This window comes from Anabrus simplex, chromosome 6 (genome assembly GCF_040414725.1).
Source record: "Anabrus simplex isolate iqAnaSimp1 chromosome 6, ASM4041472v1, whole genome shotgun sequence".
Taxonomy (NCBI): Eukaryota; Metazoa; Arthropoda; class Insecta; order Orthoptera; family Tettigoniidae; genus Anabrus; species Anabrus simplex.
The window spans coordinates 18,659,201-18,679,960 of record NC_090270.1 but is presented as its reverse complement, the minus strand read 5'-3'; the positions used below and the strand labels follow the sequence as shown (position 1 = coordinate 18,679,960).

General features: G+C 36.5%; 2 protein-coding genes across 2 annotated transcripts in view; one reads left to right on the top strand and one right to left on the bottom strand.

Annotated features, from left to right (window-relative positions):
- The window catches only part of Polr1A (RNA polymerase I subunit RpI1), a 39,421-nt gene extending 18,665 nt beyond the window's left edge, over window positions 1-20,756 (bottom strand). The window contains exon 1 of the mRNA XM_067149696.2: window positions 19,016-20,756. Within this exon, the coding sequence (XP_067005797.1) occupies window positions 19,016-20,401 (1,386 nt within the window). The 5' untranslated portion in view covers window positions 20,402-20,756. The remainder of the gene's footprint in view (window positions 1-19,015) is intronic.
- Window positions 7,710-9,407, top strand: LOC137501270 (uncharacterized). The gene is made up of 2 exons (XM_068228199.1): window positions 7,710-7,962; window positions 8,115-9,407. Exons 1-2 carry the CDS (start codon window positions 7,761-7,763, stop codon window positions 9,275-9,277), a joined length of 1,365 nt encoding a protein of 454 aa, XP_068084300.1. The 5' UTR covers window positions 7,710-7,760; the 3' UTR covers window positions 9,278-9,407.
- Window positions 20,757-20,760: the final 4 nt, after the last annotated feature.

Below are 20,760 nucleotides of genomic sequence, written 5' to 3'. Positions count from 1 at the left end.
TATGTGTTCAATTTTAGTGAATGAAGTTTTTCGTATCTTGCAGCGAGGGAGATGGTGGGTAAGGCAGTGGATATTGCAACTTGAGTAAGTGCCCCTCTCTTGCGCAAAAAGTCGAATAAAAAGAGTTAATTTTCATAAACCAAGCCATTTTAGGGTTGTAGATGTCATCGGTAGACTGTCCTGATCTCTCTGTTCAATTCCTGACAAAAAGAACTTATCAAGTTTTTAAATTTCACTATCTCTTTCATTGGTCAATAGTCGTTTAGTCGCTGCTGCCTGCTTATCACGATCTTGGTATAGTTACAAATGTTGTATAGTGTCACTGTCACTAAATCTGAAAACAAGCTTACTAGACATCTTGCTTCACCAAAGGTACGTGGCTCACGACTGAAAATCAAACATGTTTGATTCCTTCACGAACGAATCGTGAGACGCTTGACGTCATAGGCAAGCTTACTACACCACGTTCACACAGGAAGTGGCTAACGAAAGCGCAATTGACTCAAGCGTGTCACGCCCCGTGGGAACGAAGCATTATGGAGGAACAATGGTGGTTGGACATAGGAAGATGGAAAGCTGCCATAAACATCCCAACCTGACTGGAGCTGGACGAGGGAAATAGATAATAATGATGATTATGATGATCTGTTTATAATAATTTGACCTAAAGTTGACAAGTTATGCACCCTATTGTGTATGACATCAGCTTGGTTGGTGTTCAGCCTTACAGATATATCAAAAAAATTACAATATAATATGGTTTCCTCATGCACAAAATAAAACCTTTCCAGTGTTTTGTTCATGCATTCAAAATTGAGAAAAAATGTATTTCCAAATTAGAACATGTTCACAACATTCCTGCCCAGTTTCTGGAATGGTGAGATATCTTTCCGATACCTATTGCTTTGTTACAGCTGTCGACTCCATAAATCTTCGCTATGTTGCACACCGGAATAGCAGCTAACTTACCGAACTGTTAACTATTGGCTCGTTGATCAAGTTTCATAAATACACACTAGATGCCACCCCTCGTACTGCTATGTTTTCGTGCATTAGATTGTCAGGCGCATGCGCTCAAGTAATGCATCATATTTGAGCTTTCCATGCAGCTCCTATTATCTCCTCTTTGCCATGCAGCGAGAAATAATTGGTATTCAACTAATTCTTGCAGGCGTGGGTGTCAGTTTCACAGTGTTTAAGGACAGTCAGAAGAATTTGACACTGTTTGAGAATTTCTAATGAAATATGCACACCAGTAGCACGTCACGTGCGATCCAGTTAGCACTGAGCCTTATAAATATATCGTGTCTATTTCCTGTTATTCCAAAATATTAACATTGTTTGACCACAGTATAACGATCTATATCGGGTAATTAACATAATTATATAATCTGTTAGTTCCTTGTAATGTAATATCGTTAACTTAAAACAATCCTACGGTAAAAGTAATGCAAATAGGCCTGTTATACTTGGTTACTGGTACCAGTGATTTTATGGACACGAATGCAGTCACAAATACAAATATGACAAGACTTAGTAGTATTAGGGTATTGTAATTAATATTTGATCAATAAGGGACAATCGAAAATTATTTGTCACAGGATGCAAATTGCTGCCTATAACCTCAACCAAACGTATGACAGTATATTTGTTTAGCCTAAATCTGTCATTGAATTCACCTTTACTATACTTCATTACAACACTGGGCCGACGATATACTTGTGGTCGTTCTAGAATGTTGACCATTTCTACAATTTCTTCGTCGGAAGAAGATGAGAAAGCCATAGAAAATTTTAAGAAACACAATGTTAGCTGCTGATACTGAAGTACTGCGCAAGCGCCTACCAACTTAACAAATAGATATCTTCTGCTCAGGGCCCTCTAAGTTAGCAAGCGATTTTTCAAACTGATAGATGTATCTTACATTCATGCAACGCCAAGACACAAGTTAACCATTCGATACCGTGTAGTGGTATAATTATGAGGACTATGTAAAATTACCGCTACACCGGAAAATTGTTCATGTAGAATTTAAAAGAAAAGGTGAAGGGAAACCATTATTTAACCTTGCCCAATGGAACGGAACTCTGCGATAACTACTTGTTATTACATAAAATCAGCTTCATGGTCCGTATCGCACTTCAATAGATTCACAATGAAGTATTTATTTATTTTCCACCTAGTCGATACAATGATTGCCTAAGGCAATTTTTATTGGTCAAAAGTGGTACATGTTTCGTATATTATCAACATCTTCAGCCACATAACACAGTTTAGATGAAAAATATAAAATTGACAAAGTAATGCTTTAGAGGAAGTGTCCTTGAAATTAACATAAGATTGACAAGATTAAAACAAACAAATAACTCAAGAGAAAATATATAAATTATTTCTACAATAGAAAGCAGTCGTCAAGGAAACACTTGTACAATATTCCATAGAGAAATTGTCCTAATAAATATTCTTTTCTTAATAATCCATGAAAAAAGATCAATTTATAAATTAAAAATTATACATTTTATAAGTAATTATCGAAATGAAGAAATCCTGATATCACAGTGCGGCTCTTATTATTAATGTAGATGAAAATATAACTAATTCCTAGTTGTCAAATCTTATTAAGCCTGCTTTCCTTTGGAACAGTAACTCCTGTCATTCTTTCACAGTTTTGCGCCGGGTGTAATATTGATGATGCGTTCTTCCTTGTTCTTGCACCTGAGGAGGAGGAGGAGGAGCGGGGGATATAGGTGTGTCAAGAACTTCCTTGCTGTCACCTATAGCTTCAACTGAGGAGGAACAAGTTGTAGGGCTATCTGTAGGTGGAGAAATTCCAATTCTTTTTTCTTGATCCTTCTCAAGCATTTTCAAATATACTAGAATTTGATAATATAATGGATTCTTATATTCTACAGCCTCATTAAGGTTATCATTTTTCTTTACAAGTTGGTCTAGATGAATGTACAGGTCTTCATATGTGTTCATTAAGCTGCCCTTTTTTAACTTTTTTATGATGGTCAGGTCTTGTTCTATGTTTGTAAATTTATGACCTGTGGCAGTCATGTGTGATCCCATTGCTGAGAATCTTCTATGTTTTTCAGCATTCACATGTTCCAAATATCTAACTTTAAAATTGCGGCCAGATTGTCCTATGTATGTGTTCTTACATTCAAAGCATGTGAGTTTATATATACCGGAATCAAAAAATTTATCTTTTTCCGAGAGATTTATTGTATCATGGTTGAAAATACTATGTTTCATGTTGTTATTGGTGGAAAATGCAATTTTGAAATTTTTTCTTTTAAATAAATTTGTTATTACATGAATGTTTGGATTATTATATGTGAACTTGATATATTTTTCAGTTTTACTAGGTTCGACTGCTAATTTAGATTGTTGCTTCTCCGAAAATTTATTATGTTTACGCTATAATAGATAACAGACTCACCGATAGCAATAAAGTTTTAAATATATTGAATAATTTGGATTCCAATATAAAATTCACTTTAGAAGAAGAAGTTGAAAAATCACTGAATTTTCTGGACATAGTCACAACAAGAGAAGAAAAAGGATTTTCTTTCAAAATACACAGAAAATCCACTTTCACACTGACCACTATCAAGAACAACTCGTTACACCCTGAGGCACAGAAAAGATCAGCATATTATAGTTACATTAACAGAGCGTTTAGTATTCCTTTATCCAAATCTGAAAGGAATAAAGAACTGTTGTTTATCCGACAACAAGCCCTCTTGAATGGTTTCAACAATAACATGATTGATAAAATAATTAATAAATTTTCGGAGAAGCAACAATCTAAATTAGCAGTCGAACCTAGTAAAACTGAAAAATATATCAAGTTCACATATAATAATCCAAACATTCATGTAATAACAAATTTATTTAAAAGAAAAAATTTCAAAATTGCATTTTCCACCAATAACAACATGAAACATAGTATTTTCAACCATGATACAATAAATCTCTCGGAAAAAGATAAATTTTTTGATTCCGGTATATATAAACTCACATGCTTTGAATGTAAGAACACATACATAGGACAATCTGGCCGCAATTTTAAAGTTAGATATTTGGAACATGTGAATGCTGAAAAACATAGAAGATTCTCAGCAATGGGATCACACATGACTGCCACAGGTCATAAATTTACAAACATAGAACAAGACCTGACCATCATAAAAAAGTTAAAAACGGGCAGCTTAATGAACACATATGAAGACCTGTACATTCATCTAGACCAACTTGTAAAGAAAAATGATAACCTTAATGAGGCTGTAGAATATAAGAATCCATTATATTATCAAATTCTAGTATATTTGAAAATGCTTGAGAAGGATCAAGAAAAAAGAATTGGAATTTCTCCACCTACAGATAGCCCTACAACTTGTTCCTCCTCAGTTGAAGCTATAGGTGACAGCAAGGAAGTTCTTGACACACCTATATCCCCCGCTCCTCCTCCTCCTCCTCAGGTGCAAGAACAAGGAAGAACGCATCATCAATATTACACCCGGCGCAAAACTGTGAAAGAATGACAGGAGTTACTGTTCCAAAGGAAAGCAGGCTTAATAAGATTTGACAACTAGGAATTAGTTATATTTTCATCTACATTAATAATAAGAGCCGCACTGTGATATCAGGATTTCTTCATTTCGATAATTACTTATAAAATGTATAATTTTTAATTTATAAATTGATCTTTTTTCATGGATTATTAAGAAAAGAATATTTATTAGGACAATTTCTCTATGGAATATTGTACAAGTGTTTCCTTGACGACTGCTTTCTATTGTAGAAATAATTTATATATTTTCTCTTGAGTTATTTGTTTGTTTTAATCTTGTCAATCTTATGTTAATTTCAAGGACACTTCCTCTAAAGCATTACTTTGTCAATTTTATATTTTTCATCTAAACTGTGTTATGTGGCTGAAGATGTTGATAATATACGAAACATGTACCACTTTTGACCAATAAAAATTGCCTTAGGCAATCATTGTATCGACTAGGTGGAAAATAAATAAATACTTCATTGTGAAACTACTTGTTATACATTTAAGGCTCTTATTGGTGTGAGTTGTAATAAAACGATGGGCTGACCCATCACCATTGGATATTCCGTGGAGCTTTGTTGTTATGAAGTTGGTATTGGTTAGCGCGCCACTTGACTGTTGAATGTTTTCCTCAGCGTGCTCTGCCGTAAGCGGCTGATACCGGGTTGTTGGTGGCCAGTTTCGCTTGAGGAAAGATGGCTTGGAAGAGGCCTCCTGTTACAATGGCTAGCAAATGGTCTGTGTGTGTGTTCAAACCACCCTAACAAGTGTTTCGCCGCAAGTTGAATTAACATTAATAGTGGGTGGTTGATACAAATCAATTAGTGTGCAGTTCTTATTTTAAAAGTTTTTAAGTGACCGTTCCCTTCACATCGAAGCATGCCGTAATACATGGATATAACGTCTTCACGGACGTAAGTTTTTAAATCTTGACAATGTGAAAAGGCCTCATCACCTTGGTAAGTCCAACTTTATATGTTATATAAACTGTATCAGCGAGATTGCCGAGAATGGCTTCGTCAAGCTTTCTGGTGAACGAAATTTGAAATGTCGGCTCGGCATATATTACTAATTATGTTTTTTGGACTGAAGATATCATTCGCCTTCCGACCATATTAAGTTTTTGAGTGAATATTTTGTGGTTGAAATGATTTAATTCCACAAGATTTAACCGTGCCCAAGCTGTTATGACATTTTCGGGCAAGTTCATAATTTAAATTGAAAGGACATACTTCTACGTCACAAGAACCACGTGGTATTAAAATGACCTCCTCTTTTAACAGGAGCTGTGACAAGTTAAATTACTGTATCTGTTGTATCATTAGCCTAATAAAGGTGACGGAGTATTTAAAATTAATGTAACGTTTGCTGATTTTTGAACCCACGTGAATGCTGAAGCGTGCTTTGGGTTGTATTGATTTTAATTCCATTCCCTTTTTAAAATTTATTTTCTTCCTTAATTATTATTATTGTTATTATTATTATTTTTTTTAATTTTCTTTTCTTTTATTCTGATTAATAGTTACTGTTCTAAAGCTATACTCCTTTTAATTGCATTGTTGGAGTATGCTTCTACCTTTAGTTTTTTTTGTAAATGGTTTGATTAGTTTGCATTATCGCGGCGTGGTCAGTGTTGTAACAATACGCGAGATGTGCGGTCGCTCGTCTTTGTGTGGCGTACTTATGCTGTTGGTGTGATGAACTGGGTCACAAGATGAGTTTTAATTGTTTCAGTATTATTGTGTTACCTTATTATTGATTTCTTTATTGTTTTTCTTTTGATGTGGGCTCTTTGTTAATTTTATTTTTTGCCTTCCTTAATGTTTCTTGAGGACATTGTCGGTCTGTTAGGGGACGCGGTTAGATGTTTTCATTTGAAACGCTTCTGTGTTCACTGAGGGATCTCCAACAAGTAATAATTTATTGTATTAATGCCTGTTGGCTTTTAATTGTTCAAAAACAATTTGGTAAATTGTTTGGGTAATTTTATAGGGACGCGCGCGTACCCAAATAGGTGCACCTAAAATATGAATGACTTGGAAAATAATAATAATTATTATTATATCAGGCCCCTGATGGTGAGATGTAGTGTTTACACTGCACTATGTCTTCTGGTATGGGCTAGAGCAATTTGTTACTTTCACTGACCTGTCTCAGTCTCATCCTTGGTTTTGACAATATGAAAATGACCGAGGTATGAGCGATGCTAGTAATAACATCCCTTATGCAGCCAGTTCCTGTTATGAATGGTGTGAAAATATCGCTCATAGGGTCAGTTGGTGCATGCATTTCAGTGAGCTTGGCAGGCTGATATGCAGTAGCAACTACTGGCTCGGTGAGGAAAGCCACGGGAAACTACCTCACTCCTCATTTCCCTAGTACGCCTCTTTAGTGACGCCTAGGCTATCTGTTGATAGCTTTCAGTGGAACTGTGGAGGATCAAACCAGCCTTCGGGCTGAATACATAACATACAACACATTATTATATCTTCTTTTAAAGGAAGATGGGTTCGAACTCGAACAGTAAACAGGGCAATCAAACAACTGAAGTGACAATCCCGCAGCCCAAGTCTTTGACTGTCAGCGCAACCACCAAAGAGATAAGAGGTGCCTCCCCAGCGTGGATTCACGCCAACTATGGAGGGAAGGCCCTCGATAAAACACAGCAAAGAAAAGGGAAGCGATGGAATCTGGGCAAGGCCAATAGGTCAACGATCATAAGAGAGGGTGGAAGGAGTACGGGGTAGAGCAATTCACTATAGTAACACTCACCGTCACACTTAAAGACCAAAATTTAATATAATATAAGAAAGACAATAATACCAGTGGGTGGTGCAATTTAAATATATAAAACAAGTTTAAAACTATTAAGTTAAAAAAAGGAAAACTAATGACAAGGCTCACCTTCAAATTACTACCAAGCATGGTAACCAAGCTAGAATACCAACAATTTCAACCAATATGTTCAATAATATTTTCCAGACGGAATTAACTTCAGTCTGACTTAGAGGTTCATAACAATTTACTGTTCTTTACAATAGGGTTATCCTGAACTAGTACCAATAGGTAGCGCGCGTGTACTACTCGGACTACGCCATTCCACCTTCATTTGTTTCAGGGCTTGAAGGTTAGAATATCGCTGTCATTTAATTGACTCATAAGTATTATTGTGGTATCCTGAGATTCAATAAAAATGCTGGATTACTGTTGTGTGCCATTGTGCAAATGCCGAGGCATGCCATTTTCGTTCCATCAGTTTCCGAAAGATGTGAAACTTAGAAAACAGTGGATACATTCTATCAGAAGGAAGAATCTTAAACTGAGCCAGATTACGAAGAATGATAGAGTCTGTTCAGCACATTTTAGGAGCGATGATTATAGAACGACTTTGTTAGGTACGTAGATAAGTATATAAATGTTTACTAGTACGCCTATAGTCTATTTAAAATTAAATGTGTTAAAGTGTGTGTAGAGGTACAGCAGAGAGGTACATGCCACTTGCAATTATATTATCGTTCGAATGACTATGAATATTTTGATTTTTTAGGTGAAAGGTCGCGGTTGAAAGTACATGCAGTGCCATCTGTATTTCCCTGGACTCCTGACACCGGCTCAGATGTAAAGATGAGAGAGGTTAGGGCACGTAACAGAGGAAAGAAGGAGGATGATCTGATGACAAGGCAAGACACAGCTGTGCTTCTGGACACCAATGACTTACCTATAGCAGCATTTGAAGAGTGTCAGTCATCTAGTGTTAATGAAAATGTGAACCTTCCATTATCAAGCGGTACTGGTAACTTATTTAGGGATGTTGCATGCCAAACCAAAGACAGTGAGGGTGTACTTGATATTGAAAGACTTCTAACAATATCTGGTGCAGTGCAACTCTTCACAGGTTTTGACAACAGAGATCATTTTTATTTAGTGTTTCAAGCCCTGGGAAGGGGTAGATTTAGTCTGCAGGTATTTCCAATTTCACCAGAATACTGTTTCTTTTTAACAATGATGAAATTGAGAATGGCAAAAACAGATAAGGAACTTGCTTATGATTTTGGTTTAAATGTAACAACAGTAGGGCTAATTTTTTCTGTATGGATAAATTTTATGTATTGCCAGTTCAAAGAATTAAATATTTGGGTTGATCAGAAGACTGTGAGGGAAAACTCCCCTATGGAATTTAAGAAGCAATATCCTAACACAAGAGTAATTTTAGACTGTACTGAAATTCCAATAATGAAGCCTAAGAGTTCTAGTGCCCAACAGGAAACATTTTCTACGTACAAAAACTGTAACACTGTGAAGGTACTGATTGGAATAAATCCATCAGGATTTGTGTGTTTTATATCAGATGCGTATGGTGGATCAGTTTCAGACAGGCAGTTGTTCATAAAATCTAATATTATTGACTTGTTGGAAGAAGGTGACTCAGTAATGGTTGACCGAGGATTTCAAATTCAAGACCTACTTTGCTCAAAGGGAGTAAGTGTAAATATTCCACCCTTCTTGAAAGGGAAAAGGCAATTCTCCACCATGGAAAATACCATGACAAGGAGAATTGCTTCCAAAAGAATACACATTGAAAGGGCTATAGGCTTAGGGAAAACATACAAAATTCTACAAACAAAGCTACACATAAGCAAAGTTCCTCTGTCAGGTAGGATTATTTTTGTATGTTACATGTTGTGCAATTTCAGGAGATCAATCATGTGATAGGTAGTATGTATTTATTTACAATAAAATGAAGCCTACTAAAGCAAAATATGGTAGGTAGACTATATTACGTTACAAGTGAGCAATTGCTGGAAGCATGATATAATTGTTCATTTAGTGTTCATTTATACCAAGGGCTCATGGACCTAGTTCTCCATTAAAGCTGGAATAAAGTACTCATAGTAAAATTTCTCAAGCTGTGGTAGCATTTCTTGAATAAACTCATCATTCCTCTCAATGTTTATGATTACCATATCAACAGCTGTGTAGACAGCAAAACTACAGAACTGTCTATCAGTGATAAACAACTGTCCTTGCACTTGAAAATAATAGTTGTGTGACTGCTTTAAATGTATGCCATCTTTGTCCTCAATTAAATAAGGTGCAATACTGGCAGATACTTTGTCATATTCATGGCTTGGCACACCTTTCAGTTCCAGCACTCTGTCATTCCCAATGAGTCCATCACAACTTGCTGCTAGATAGTTTTTGGTGCGATGAATAATCAACCCACATTTGGATACACTATGATCTGTAATTTCTTCATACCTCCTCCTTGCCAGACATTCCTTATCCAAACCCCACTTCATAAATTTATTTTGGTATTGACTACCTGCAATTATTGTATGGGCCAAAGTTTTGGCATCTTTAGTGTGGCATATTCTACCAAAATAACTTGCAGTTAGCCTGTACTTCCTTTCCTTGTACCATAGTGCACATCTGGATTGCCCTCTTGTTTCCCTTTCTATATCTTTTATGGCATCCTCAGAGACAGACACTAACTCAGATAAATAATTTGAGTTTGTGTCTGTTCCATAAAAATGATCATGTGCAACAGACAAGATGTTAACCTTTGATTTGGGAAGTGATGACAAATAAGACAGTTTCATTCCTGAATTTTCAATTAAATGTCTCACATATGATTCATAACCTTCCTCGTTCTGAGTGAGGCTGGTCTTGGATCAAAACATAACCGTGAACTTGTTGCTATGGGCAGATTTGACACTTTAACGGGACTTCCATGTACTTTCCTTTTTCGTGCAGGCTGGTGAAATGTTTGTAAAACGTCAGTTGGTGTTTCTGAACATTTTATCAAACCAGTTTTGCTGAAGTATTCAAGGGCATAACAAAGGGAAGCAGTATGCTTACAACAGGCTTTGGGTCCAATACCTGCTACACACTCACAACTTGCTGCTAGAATGCCAGAACCACAGCGATCTAGTATCAACTTAACAGTGTACTCTTTGTTTTTGGTGAATTGTGATCTCACAGAAGACAGTACAAATACCCTATCACTCTCAAACACACACTTAATGATTTTAATGAACTTTTCATTAAATAAATTATATCCGGCATCACATAACGACTTGTAATTCTTCACTGGAGCTCCATCGATCTCGGATTTTCTGAAAACGAAGTAGTCCATCAAGTGAATATGTGATAATTTCACATAAGGCAGAAAGGAGACTGATAAATCTTTAAAGTTCATGTCACTTGGAAATATAGGCCTACTGGTAACCCTACTTTCTGTTGGTGTCTCCGTTGTCCGATGTATTTCCATTTTCATATAAGCCCGCAATCTAAATAGAACAAACATTCATAAATAATTATAGTGCCAGTGTGTACGGTACTGATTATATCCCTGTATTTATTATTTAAAATACTTTCGCACAGACAGCGTGTAAAACATCTCTATCGTACCTTTGACAAAGCTCTTGTTTATTACCACCAACTCTCCCTCCTCGCTTCCTCAACTCTTCTTTTAAAGTGTTCATATTCATTTTATCTATGTTCGGATAAATATTAAATACGGCACTATTCGCATCATCCATATTCTCATTCATAACTTTACTATGCATAACCTAGGCCTAATCTCATTCTAGTCCGAGTAGTACACTCATGCCATCTAGCGGCAAAAGTTTGCATAGGATAACCCTATTTACTGTACATTACAATTTACTGTTCGAGCCCGAACCCATCTTCCTTTAAAAGAAGATATAATAATTATTATTACTATTTTCCAAGTCATTCATATATTAGGTGCACCTATTTGGGTATGTGCGTGTCTCTATTACCCAAACAATTTACCAAATTGTTTTGGAACACTTAAAAGCCAATAGGTATTAATACAATAAATTATTATATGTTCGAGATCCCTCAGTGACACAGAAGCGTTTCAAATGAAAACATCTAACAGCGTCCCCTAACAGACCGACAATGTCCTCAAGAAACATTAAAGAAGGCAAATAATAAAATTAACAAAGAGCCCACATCAAAAGAAAAACAATAAAGAAATCAATAATAAGGTAACACAATAATACTGAAGCAATTAAAACTCATCTTGTGACCCAGTTCATCACACCAACAGCATAAGTACGCCACACAAAGACGAGCGTCCGCACATCTCGAGTATTGTAACAACACTAACCACGCTGCAATAATACAAACTAATCAAACCGTTATTTTAAAAAAAGAAGGCGGAAGCATACTCCAACAATGCAATTAAATGGAGTATAGCTTTAGAACAGTAACTATTAATCAAAATTTAAAGAAAGAAAAATTAAAAAAAATTAATAATAATTAAGGAAGAAAATAAATTTAAAAAAGAAAATGGAAATAAAATCAATACGACCCAAAGCACGCTTCAGTATTCACGTGGGTTAAAAAATCAGCAAACGTTACATTAATTTTAAATACTCCGTCGCCTTTATGAGGCTAATGATACAACAGATACAGTAATTTAACTTGTCACAGCTCCTGTTAAAAGAGCAGGTCATTTTAAAACCACATGGTTCTCGTGACGCAGAAGTATGTCCTTTCAATTTTAATTATTAACTTGCCTGAAAATGACATAACAGCTTGGGCATGGTTAAATCTTGCGGAATTAAATCATTTCAACCACAAAATGTTCACTCAAAAACTTAATATGATCGGAAGGCGAATGATATCTTCAGTCCAAAAAACATAATTAGTAATATATGCCGAGCCGACATTTCGAATTTCGTTCACCAGAAAGCTTAACAAAGCCACTCTCGGCAATCTCGCTGAGACAGTTTATATAACTTATAAAGTTGGACTTACCAAGGTGATGAGGCCTTTTCACATTGTCAAGATTTAAAAACTTACGTCCGTGACGACGTTATATCCATGTATTAAGGCATGCTTCGATGTGAAGGGAACGGTCACTTAAAAACTTTTAAAATAAGAACTGCACACTAATTGATTTGTATCAACCACTCACCATTAATGCTAATTCAACTTGCAACAAAACACTTGTTAGGGTGGTTTGAACACACACAAACAGACCGTTTGCTAGCCATTGTAACAGGGGACCTCTTCCAAGCCATATTTCTTCAAGCGAAACTGGCCACCAACACCCCGGTATCAGCCGCTTACGGCACAGCACGCTGTGGAAAACAGTCAACAGTCAAGTGGCGCGCTAACCAATACCAACTTCACAACAACAAAGCTCCATGGAATATCCAATGGTGATGGATCAGCCCATTGTTATATTACAACTCACATCAATAAGAACCTTAAATATACAACAATTAGTTATCGCAGAGTTCCGTTCCATTGGGCAAGGTTAAACGATGGTTTCTTTTCACCTTTTCTTTTAAATTCTACATGAACAGTTTTCCGGTGTAGTGGAAATTTTACATAGTCCTCATAATTATACCGCTACAACCGCTATAGTTTCGATATCTCACGTTCCAGAAACCAGGCATCATTCATCTCAGAGTATTTGTTATAGAATACTATAGGGTGCCTGAAAAGTCCCACATCATAGCAGAAATAAGAGGAAGTATTATAATGCCAATTATGGGCATGTGTTACGTCAAGGAAGGATAGAATCAGAAATGAGACTATACGGGACTGGGTAAAGGTGACCAGCATTAAAGACAAGATCCAGGAGTCAAGACTAAGATGGTTTGGTCACATCATAAGGAGAGGGTGATTAAACCTCTTAGATAAGCCTCCTTCTAGGAACAGAAGAAGAGGTAACAGTCATCACAAATCTCAAAGAACTGGAGTCGGAGAAAGAACTAGTGTTCAATAGAAATGAACGAAGGAGATGGATCTGCATCAGCAAAAAATGAAACTCAAAGTGGTGAACAACTTTTGTTACCTGGGCAGTAAATTTACATCTGATGGAAGAAGCAATGCTGATATCACTAGCTGAATCTTGCAGGTCAAAAAAGCATTCTTCATAAAGAAAAGTCTCTTAACATCCAACTGCATGAGTATTAAAGTCAGGAAAATGTTTCTTACAGCACCCTTAGCATAGATTTGTACAGGTGCGAGACTAAGGCGGTAAGGAAATATGAAAATTGTTGGCCTGGAACATTCGAGGTCTGGTGCTACAGGCGAATGCTCAAGATTACCTGGACAGAAAAGATGACCAATGAACATGTCCCGTTGAAAATATAAGAAGTATGGAGCCTTTGTAAAAACCTTACCTGACGAAGATGCAGCCTAGTAGGGCATATATTGGCGCATGGGGGGATCTTACTAATCATATTAGAAGGACAATACGAAGGAAAAAAATCACAGAGGAAAAGCAAGATCTTAAATCCAACAAATTCAAAAAGATGTTGGTGCACGAGGTATCATAGCATGAGATAACTTGCTTAAAACAGAAATACTGCTGCTGCTTCAAACCAACCTTCGAGTTGATAACTAGGGCAGGATGCTGGGTCCCTAGCAAGCAGAGGAAGGATCTCTCCTCTCTACTATTTCAGGTATCATGAAACATTATTCTTCTATGATTCCAACATCCAAACTGGGTATTGAAATAGGCCTACCACCCCACAAATCATAACTCTTATTCCTCAGAATATGAATGTTAATGTTACTGGTCCATCAATTCAATACTGTTCTTGGATGAATGTTGAAGAATGACACACTTCAATAACATTTAACAGTTGTCAGAAATTAATGCTTGATGATAATATGGGTAAATTAAAAATAAAAAAATAAAAAGTATTTGCGTGTTAAAAGACACGAGTTGTAGAATAATCCTCTATGTTTATGTTGGAAGTGAAATCTTTAATGTGGAAGTGTAGTGGTTTTTTTTTTTTTTTTTTTTTTTTTTTTTTTGTGAAGGCTATATCAGGGGCCCCAAGTATAAGAGGAACTAATCAATTTCCAAATCCTCCAATTATGATGGGCATTACTATGAAGAAAATTATTACAAATGCGTGGGCAGTGACAATTACATTATAAATTTGATCACCACCAATTAAATAACCTGGTTGTCCTAATTCTGCACGGATTAATAAGCTGAGAGATGTACCTACCTTTTTTTTTTTTTTAAGCATTGAGTGCACTGGTAACATCAGCGTAACGACACAGAGATGTATACTCTATGGAAATAACAGCTGTTCATCTCACTGGGATTTTCATTGTAATGAATACATATGCCTTGCTGTGCAGCTAATGCATATCCAACTAAAATAATGTTAAGTAATGAATAGATATATTTAATAGTGTGTTCAGAACATAACAGTTGGCGATGAGGTGAAAGTATAAATAAGTATTGCTAATATCCTGCACAGTATTGTCAATCGACCACCGAAAATATATACCACTGTTTTGACACAATTAGGTTACACTCAGAAGAATGGATTCAGAACAATTTGCTAAACTATTAGATGCATTTAACAGACAAAAAAAAAACCCTGCTTACTCAGTTTATAACAACATTTCAAAGAGAATCAGCAAGAGAAGTCTCGCATTCCAGTAACTGTTCAAGCATACAACCATTTGGAAATATTGATTCTAGGAAGGAAAAAATTTGCATTTTATATGGAGAGGTTTGAGAATTACGTAGCGATGAAAAATATCACAGATGAGGAAAAGAAAGCACAGCTACTTTGCGTCTCTATAGGTTCTGTGCATTACAACAGTCTATCTGCATTTCTAGGCCCAGAAAAATCGATTAGAACTCAGTCATTTACAGATCTGGTTAAACTGTTCAGCCAAATGCTTGTTTCCAAGAAAAGTGTCATTGTTTCTCAGCATAATTTTTTAAATGTCTATCAGAAAGAGGGGCAGTTTATCGCCGATTTTGTCGCAACTCTTCAACGCAATTTAGCTGAGTGCGATTTCACAGTCAAGTGCCAACGTCAACGTACAGTTTCAATTTCGGATGTATTTCTAAGATCCCAGTTCATAAGAGGTTTACAGGACAACTGGTTACGCGAACAGCTACTGCAATCTAATGTCACCACTTTTGATGAAATCCTAGCTAAGGCAACATTATTGGAAACGTCTAGAATCAAAAGTAGGGAATTAACTAGACAAGTCTCTTCGTCAGCATCTGAATTCAACAACAGCGATACATTTTTTTCTTTTTGCTATTGCCTTTACGTCGCACCGATACAGATAGGTCTTATGGCGACGATGGGACAGGAACGGGCGAGGACTGGGAAGGAATCAAATAAGAATTAAATAAAAACTTTTCCACCTCCATTGGAGATGAAGTTAACCAGTTATTTACGCATCTAATTTTTCAAATTTCAAGCGAACAAATCACATTTCGCACCATCCAGGATGAAACATGTAAAGATCATGAACTGCGTAAACTTGTTTTTTATTTACAGAATGAACGGATGGTTTCAGAATATACTCTGAATGAGGGTGTGCTGTTTAGACAAGATAGAGTTCTTATCCCTTCCAGACTAAGAGATCAGGTGTTAAATGAACTTCACGAAACTCATTTGGGCATCATGAAGACGGAAACAGCTGGCCCGTCGTTACGTCTATTGGCCTGGAATTGATCGAGACATTGAACGCCTAGTAAAAGGATGTCCAACATGTGCACTGACAAGAGCAAATCCACCAAAATCACCAGTGCATCCATGGAACGAACCAATAGAGAACTGGGAAAGAGTGCATATTGATTATGCAGGACCTTTTGAAAACTGCAACTTTCTGATTTGTGTGGACGCCAAATCGAAATGGGTAAAGAGCAAATTTTACGAGATACACCAACAAGCACCTCCACAATTGTGTTGTTAAACCGTATATTTGCTTCTCATGGATTTCCAGCAAGCATTGTCCCAGATAATGCAGCCATTTTTCAAAGCAACGAATTTCACACCTATTGTTCAACAAATGGAATTTTTCAAAAATTCATTGCACCTTGTCACCCAGCCACTAATGGCTTAGCAGAATGACACGTTCAAATATTGAAGAATCGTATCCGTTCTGCCTCAGATGATAATGTCCCAATCTTCGAGAAAACACAAAAGATTCTGTTTCGATACCGTGCTACACCCCTTGCATGGGGAAAGTCACCAGCAGAGCTGTACCTGAACTGAAAAATGAGGATTCGCCTTGATGCTTTCTTCCCTATCCGACCTCAAACTTCATTATCTGTAGCCAAACGAGGACGATCGTTTCAAGTGGGGGAAAGAGTACAGGTGCGCTTCTTCTGCAATAACAAGTACACTTGGAAATTAGGAAAGTTGTAAAGAAGTATGGTAAGCGACACTACCTAGTTATTTTGGACGAATCAGGAAGGACACTGAAACGCCATATTGACCAAATGCGTGGGACACTGATTCAACATAAATCAGTTACATTTGAATCAGCCCAGTCATTCGACGTGCCTAGAGCTCCAGATTGCCATGTCTCGTTAATTCTGATTTAACAGTATCACCACACCAAGATCCAGCTGTTCCAGTAGAAAATCCATCAACCCCCCAATATGGCAGTGACACCACGACAGAATCCCGATGTTCCAGCAAATGTACGTGTCCGTAATCATTGAGACATACTCGACTGCCTGTGCGGTTCCGTGATTTTGTTTTGTGAACCAACTGAGATTCACAATTAAGTATTTATTTATTTTCCACCTAGTCGATACAATGATTGCTTAAGGCAATTTTTAATGGTCAAAAGTGGTACATGTTTCGTATATTATCAACATCTTCAGCCACATAACACTGTTTAGATGAAAAATATATAAAATTGAGTAATGCATTACTTTGTCAATTTTATATATTTTTCATCTAAACAGTGTTATGTGGCTGAAGATGTTGATAATATACGAAACATGTACCACTTTTGACCATTAAAAATTGCCTTAAGCAATCATTGTATCGACTAGGTGGAAAATAAATAAATACTTAATTGTGAATCTATTGAAGTGCGATACGGACCATGAAGCTGATTTTATGTAACCAACTGAGATACATAACTTTTTTCTTCTTGACTGTTCTGTGAGAAGTGAAGTTCGTTTTTCAAAATTCCATAGATTATCTGTTCTCTCTCTTATTTAATTAGTCTATATTCCTTATCTGATAAGTTCACAGCTTCAAAGTGTTTATTTAAAATTCACTTTGTAACACGATTCTAAGTGGGGGAGACTGCAGTGTATTTTTTTTAAACCATTGAGTGTGCTGGTAACATCAGCGTAACGACAAGGAGATGTATACTGTCTGGAGAGAAGAGCTGTTCTTCTCATTGGGACTTTCATTGTAATGAATAGATATGCCATGCTGTGCAGCTAATGCATATCCAAATAAAATAATGTTAAGTATTGAATAGATATATTTAATAGTGTGTTCAGAACATAACAGACGCTTGTGAAATTTATAGTGTTGATATACAGTAGGTTGTTTAGGTTGTTTTTCGTCACTGTCCTTTAGTATGACGACAGAATGTCTTGGAGATTTGGCCTCAATACCAGCAGAGACTGAACAGTGTTGATTCATCGCTATTTCACCTCTACACCTGCCTGGTGCAATACAGAATCTACATCAATGTTCACTGTTAACTGATTTTGTTCCAAGATGTATTTAAATGTCATAAAGGCCAATAGTCAGTTTCTAGCAATTCCAATCTGATTAATATGAACTTCAAGAATTCAATGGAAATCTAGTAAAGATGTACTTTCTGTACTAACCGCACCCTAATAAAACCAACAACCATACGAGGGACAAATTGCTTTCTATACTACAATTTTAGTGACAAAAAAAGCCATAATTCAGAAGTGCATTAGTTGACTAGTGCATAAAAATCTATCATTGAAATTCAAGTTCATTCAATCGTGGAGGTTTGTTGTAATATAAGAAATGTAAGAGGATATTCGCTCATATACCAACAAAATGTCACATGTCACACTGAATAACAATATTAACACAGATTAACCCATGAGACAAAATCTTAAACAAAACATGCCACAGGTATCAAAATATTATCAGTAGGGATGCGGGGACTTTTCAGACACACTGTACTGCACAAAGGCAAAAACTACAGACTCCAGTTAATGATATAAAGGTCGACAATCTTTCCTCATCATGAAGTACACAATTTAGGAATCTTACCTCATACAATATCATACAGGAGACAGTGTGTCGTCAGGGACATACAAGCCCTCCTGAGATTTATTTTTATATATCAAAATATCAGAAATTGTGCAACATTTTCCATACCACACATACCATTAAATATGGCATCACTCGCTGAATTTAATATGGATAGATCTCATCACCAATTACCAAACAACAACAACAACTCCTTTGCTGTTAGGTCAATGATCTGACATAAAACAGTGTCCCTGTTGTGAGGACATAGTCATGCATACCACGATTTACCAATCTAGGTTGAGGAAAGATTGTATACCTTAGCCCTGATTTTGTTAACAATATTCAAGCAATTCTGAGCTTCCCATAGATTTCTAAAGAATTTCTCTATTACAACAACAATAAAATTTTCATGAATACATACGTTTGGTCCATTCACAACCATCTTCCGTAACAATGAAACATTCCACGGAGTAACTGGCACTGGATATGTAAGAGTTTTTGCGAACACTTCAGGGATACCTATTTCATCTATATTTAGATTAGGATCAGGTGTTATCACTGAACGAGCAGCAAAATTGACTCGTTTCCCCATCATATGCATTCTAATAACTCCGTCCTTCTTCTCGATTATTTGTTTAAGTCCATATCCACCAGCAGTATCAGCATCTATCAACAGATCGACATGCCTCTGGAGTTCCTCCCATGCGTGATAAAGCTTCTCTGTCCCTGTGTTACCTTTAGCGTGCTTTACCACGAGTCGACCCTCCTCTGATAAATTTGATGTACTGTTATCTTGCATAAATTTTATGATATTTCTAGCAACTAAACAATCTTCAAGAATGTACCTATAGATAATTGTCTGAGGGTGCTCAAGCATTTTTCCATCCAAAATATTGACAGGTCTTGATTTTGGAGGTGGTACAGGAATGATATCAAGAAAAAATATGTCTGTTGGAAAATCTGTACTCGAATTCTTCAGCACAGGTGCAAGAGCAGTAATTAAATCCTGTTCTTGTTTCCAAATATCTCGCAAATAATTCCGCGCTTGTTCTGGAAGAATGTTTGTAGCCACTGTCTTGGGTTTCGACTGTTTATCCTCGTCCGGTGCTATCACATTGGTCATAAGTTTATTTTGCACCAAAGTAATTTTCCTCACTTTGCTACCACAGTGAGCACAATTATTATTGACGGTTTTACTAAAGGTCCCATGGGTGTAACTATTTTTTAAAGATTCTATATTCTTAGATTGTTGAACAGTATCTTTGATAGGTTTAACTTGCCCATAAATTACACTCCTAACATAGTTGTCCAATTCTTCTTTGATTAAGGAAGCCCTTCCTTCATGGCTTAGAGAAGATTCTTCGGTCAGATATTTATTAATTACATTTTCACACTCTTGCGCTTCTGTTGCATAGCCTCCATCTAAAAGTGTTAACTGAGCAATTAATAAGTATTTTGCTTCTGGAACTATTCTCATGTTTGAACATGATAGACAGGATATTTTCAAAATACTGAAAACAATGTCATAGAAGAGGGGATTAAATATCAGCAGTGGAAGTTCAATGTGTCCCAAATGACCAGGGCAGTTAAACACATTAGAAGAACAAGTAGAGCATGGATCACTCTTTTCGTTCACAGGTCCCAAAGCAGGGTCATACAAACCTCCTTTCAAAGGATGACCCAAGGCATTAAAAGAAAGGGGAATAGATATCTTGGCAACACTCAATTTCCTTATCTCATTTGGCTGGAAAACTGTGAACTGCACACATCTTGGATCCAGGTGCTTACAACTCGGAAATTTAGTCATTTTTACTTGATTTATTACAAGTCTATACAGTCACACGAACCCTTCAGAGGGCTGATCACGTTACGTAATTAAAACCAATATTGGCTGGGCATGAATTTCGGGAAAACACTGTAACCCGAATTCTGGAACATTTCACATACCGGTACCATGGCATTTTTCATCCACCGAAAGCACTACGGTATTATTTCACACTCAGACACGTCGATGCGAAGTTATAGAATACTTTAACAAAACATAGCACATGTAACCGTGTTTACTTATAAGAAACGGTAAATCAGTCCGGGGAAGGAATGTGATGGTAACTTGTGCACAAACTATGGAACAAGACCATGTGCCTCCAAATCATTTTGTGAATGCAG

Excerpts from the sequence above, each read along its gene's own strand:
- LOC137501270 (XM_068228199.1), top strand. The coding sequence starts at position 7,761 with ATGCTGGATTACTGTTGTGTGCCATTGTGCAAATGCCGAGGCATGCCA. Across the intron at positions 7,963-8,114 it reads TTATAGAACGACTTTGTTAG|GTGAAAGGTCGCGGTTGAAA; the intron begins GTACGTAGATAA and ends TTGATTTTTTAG.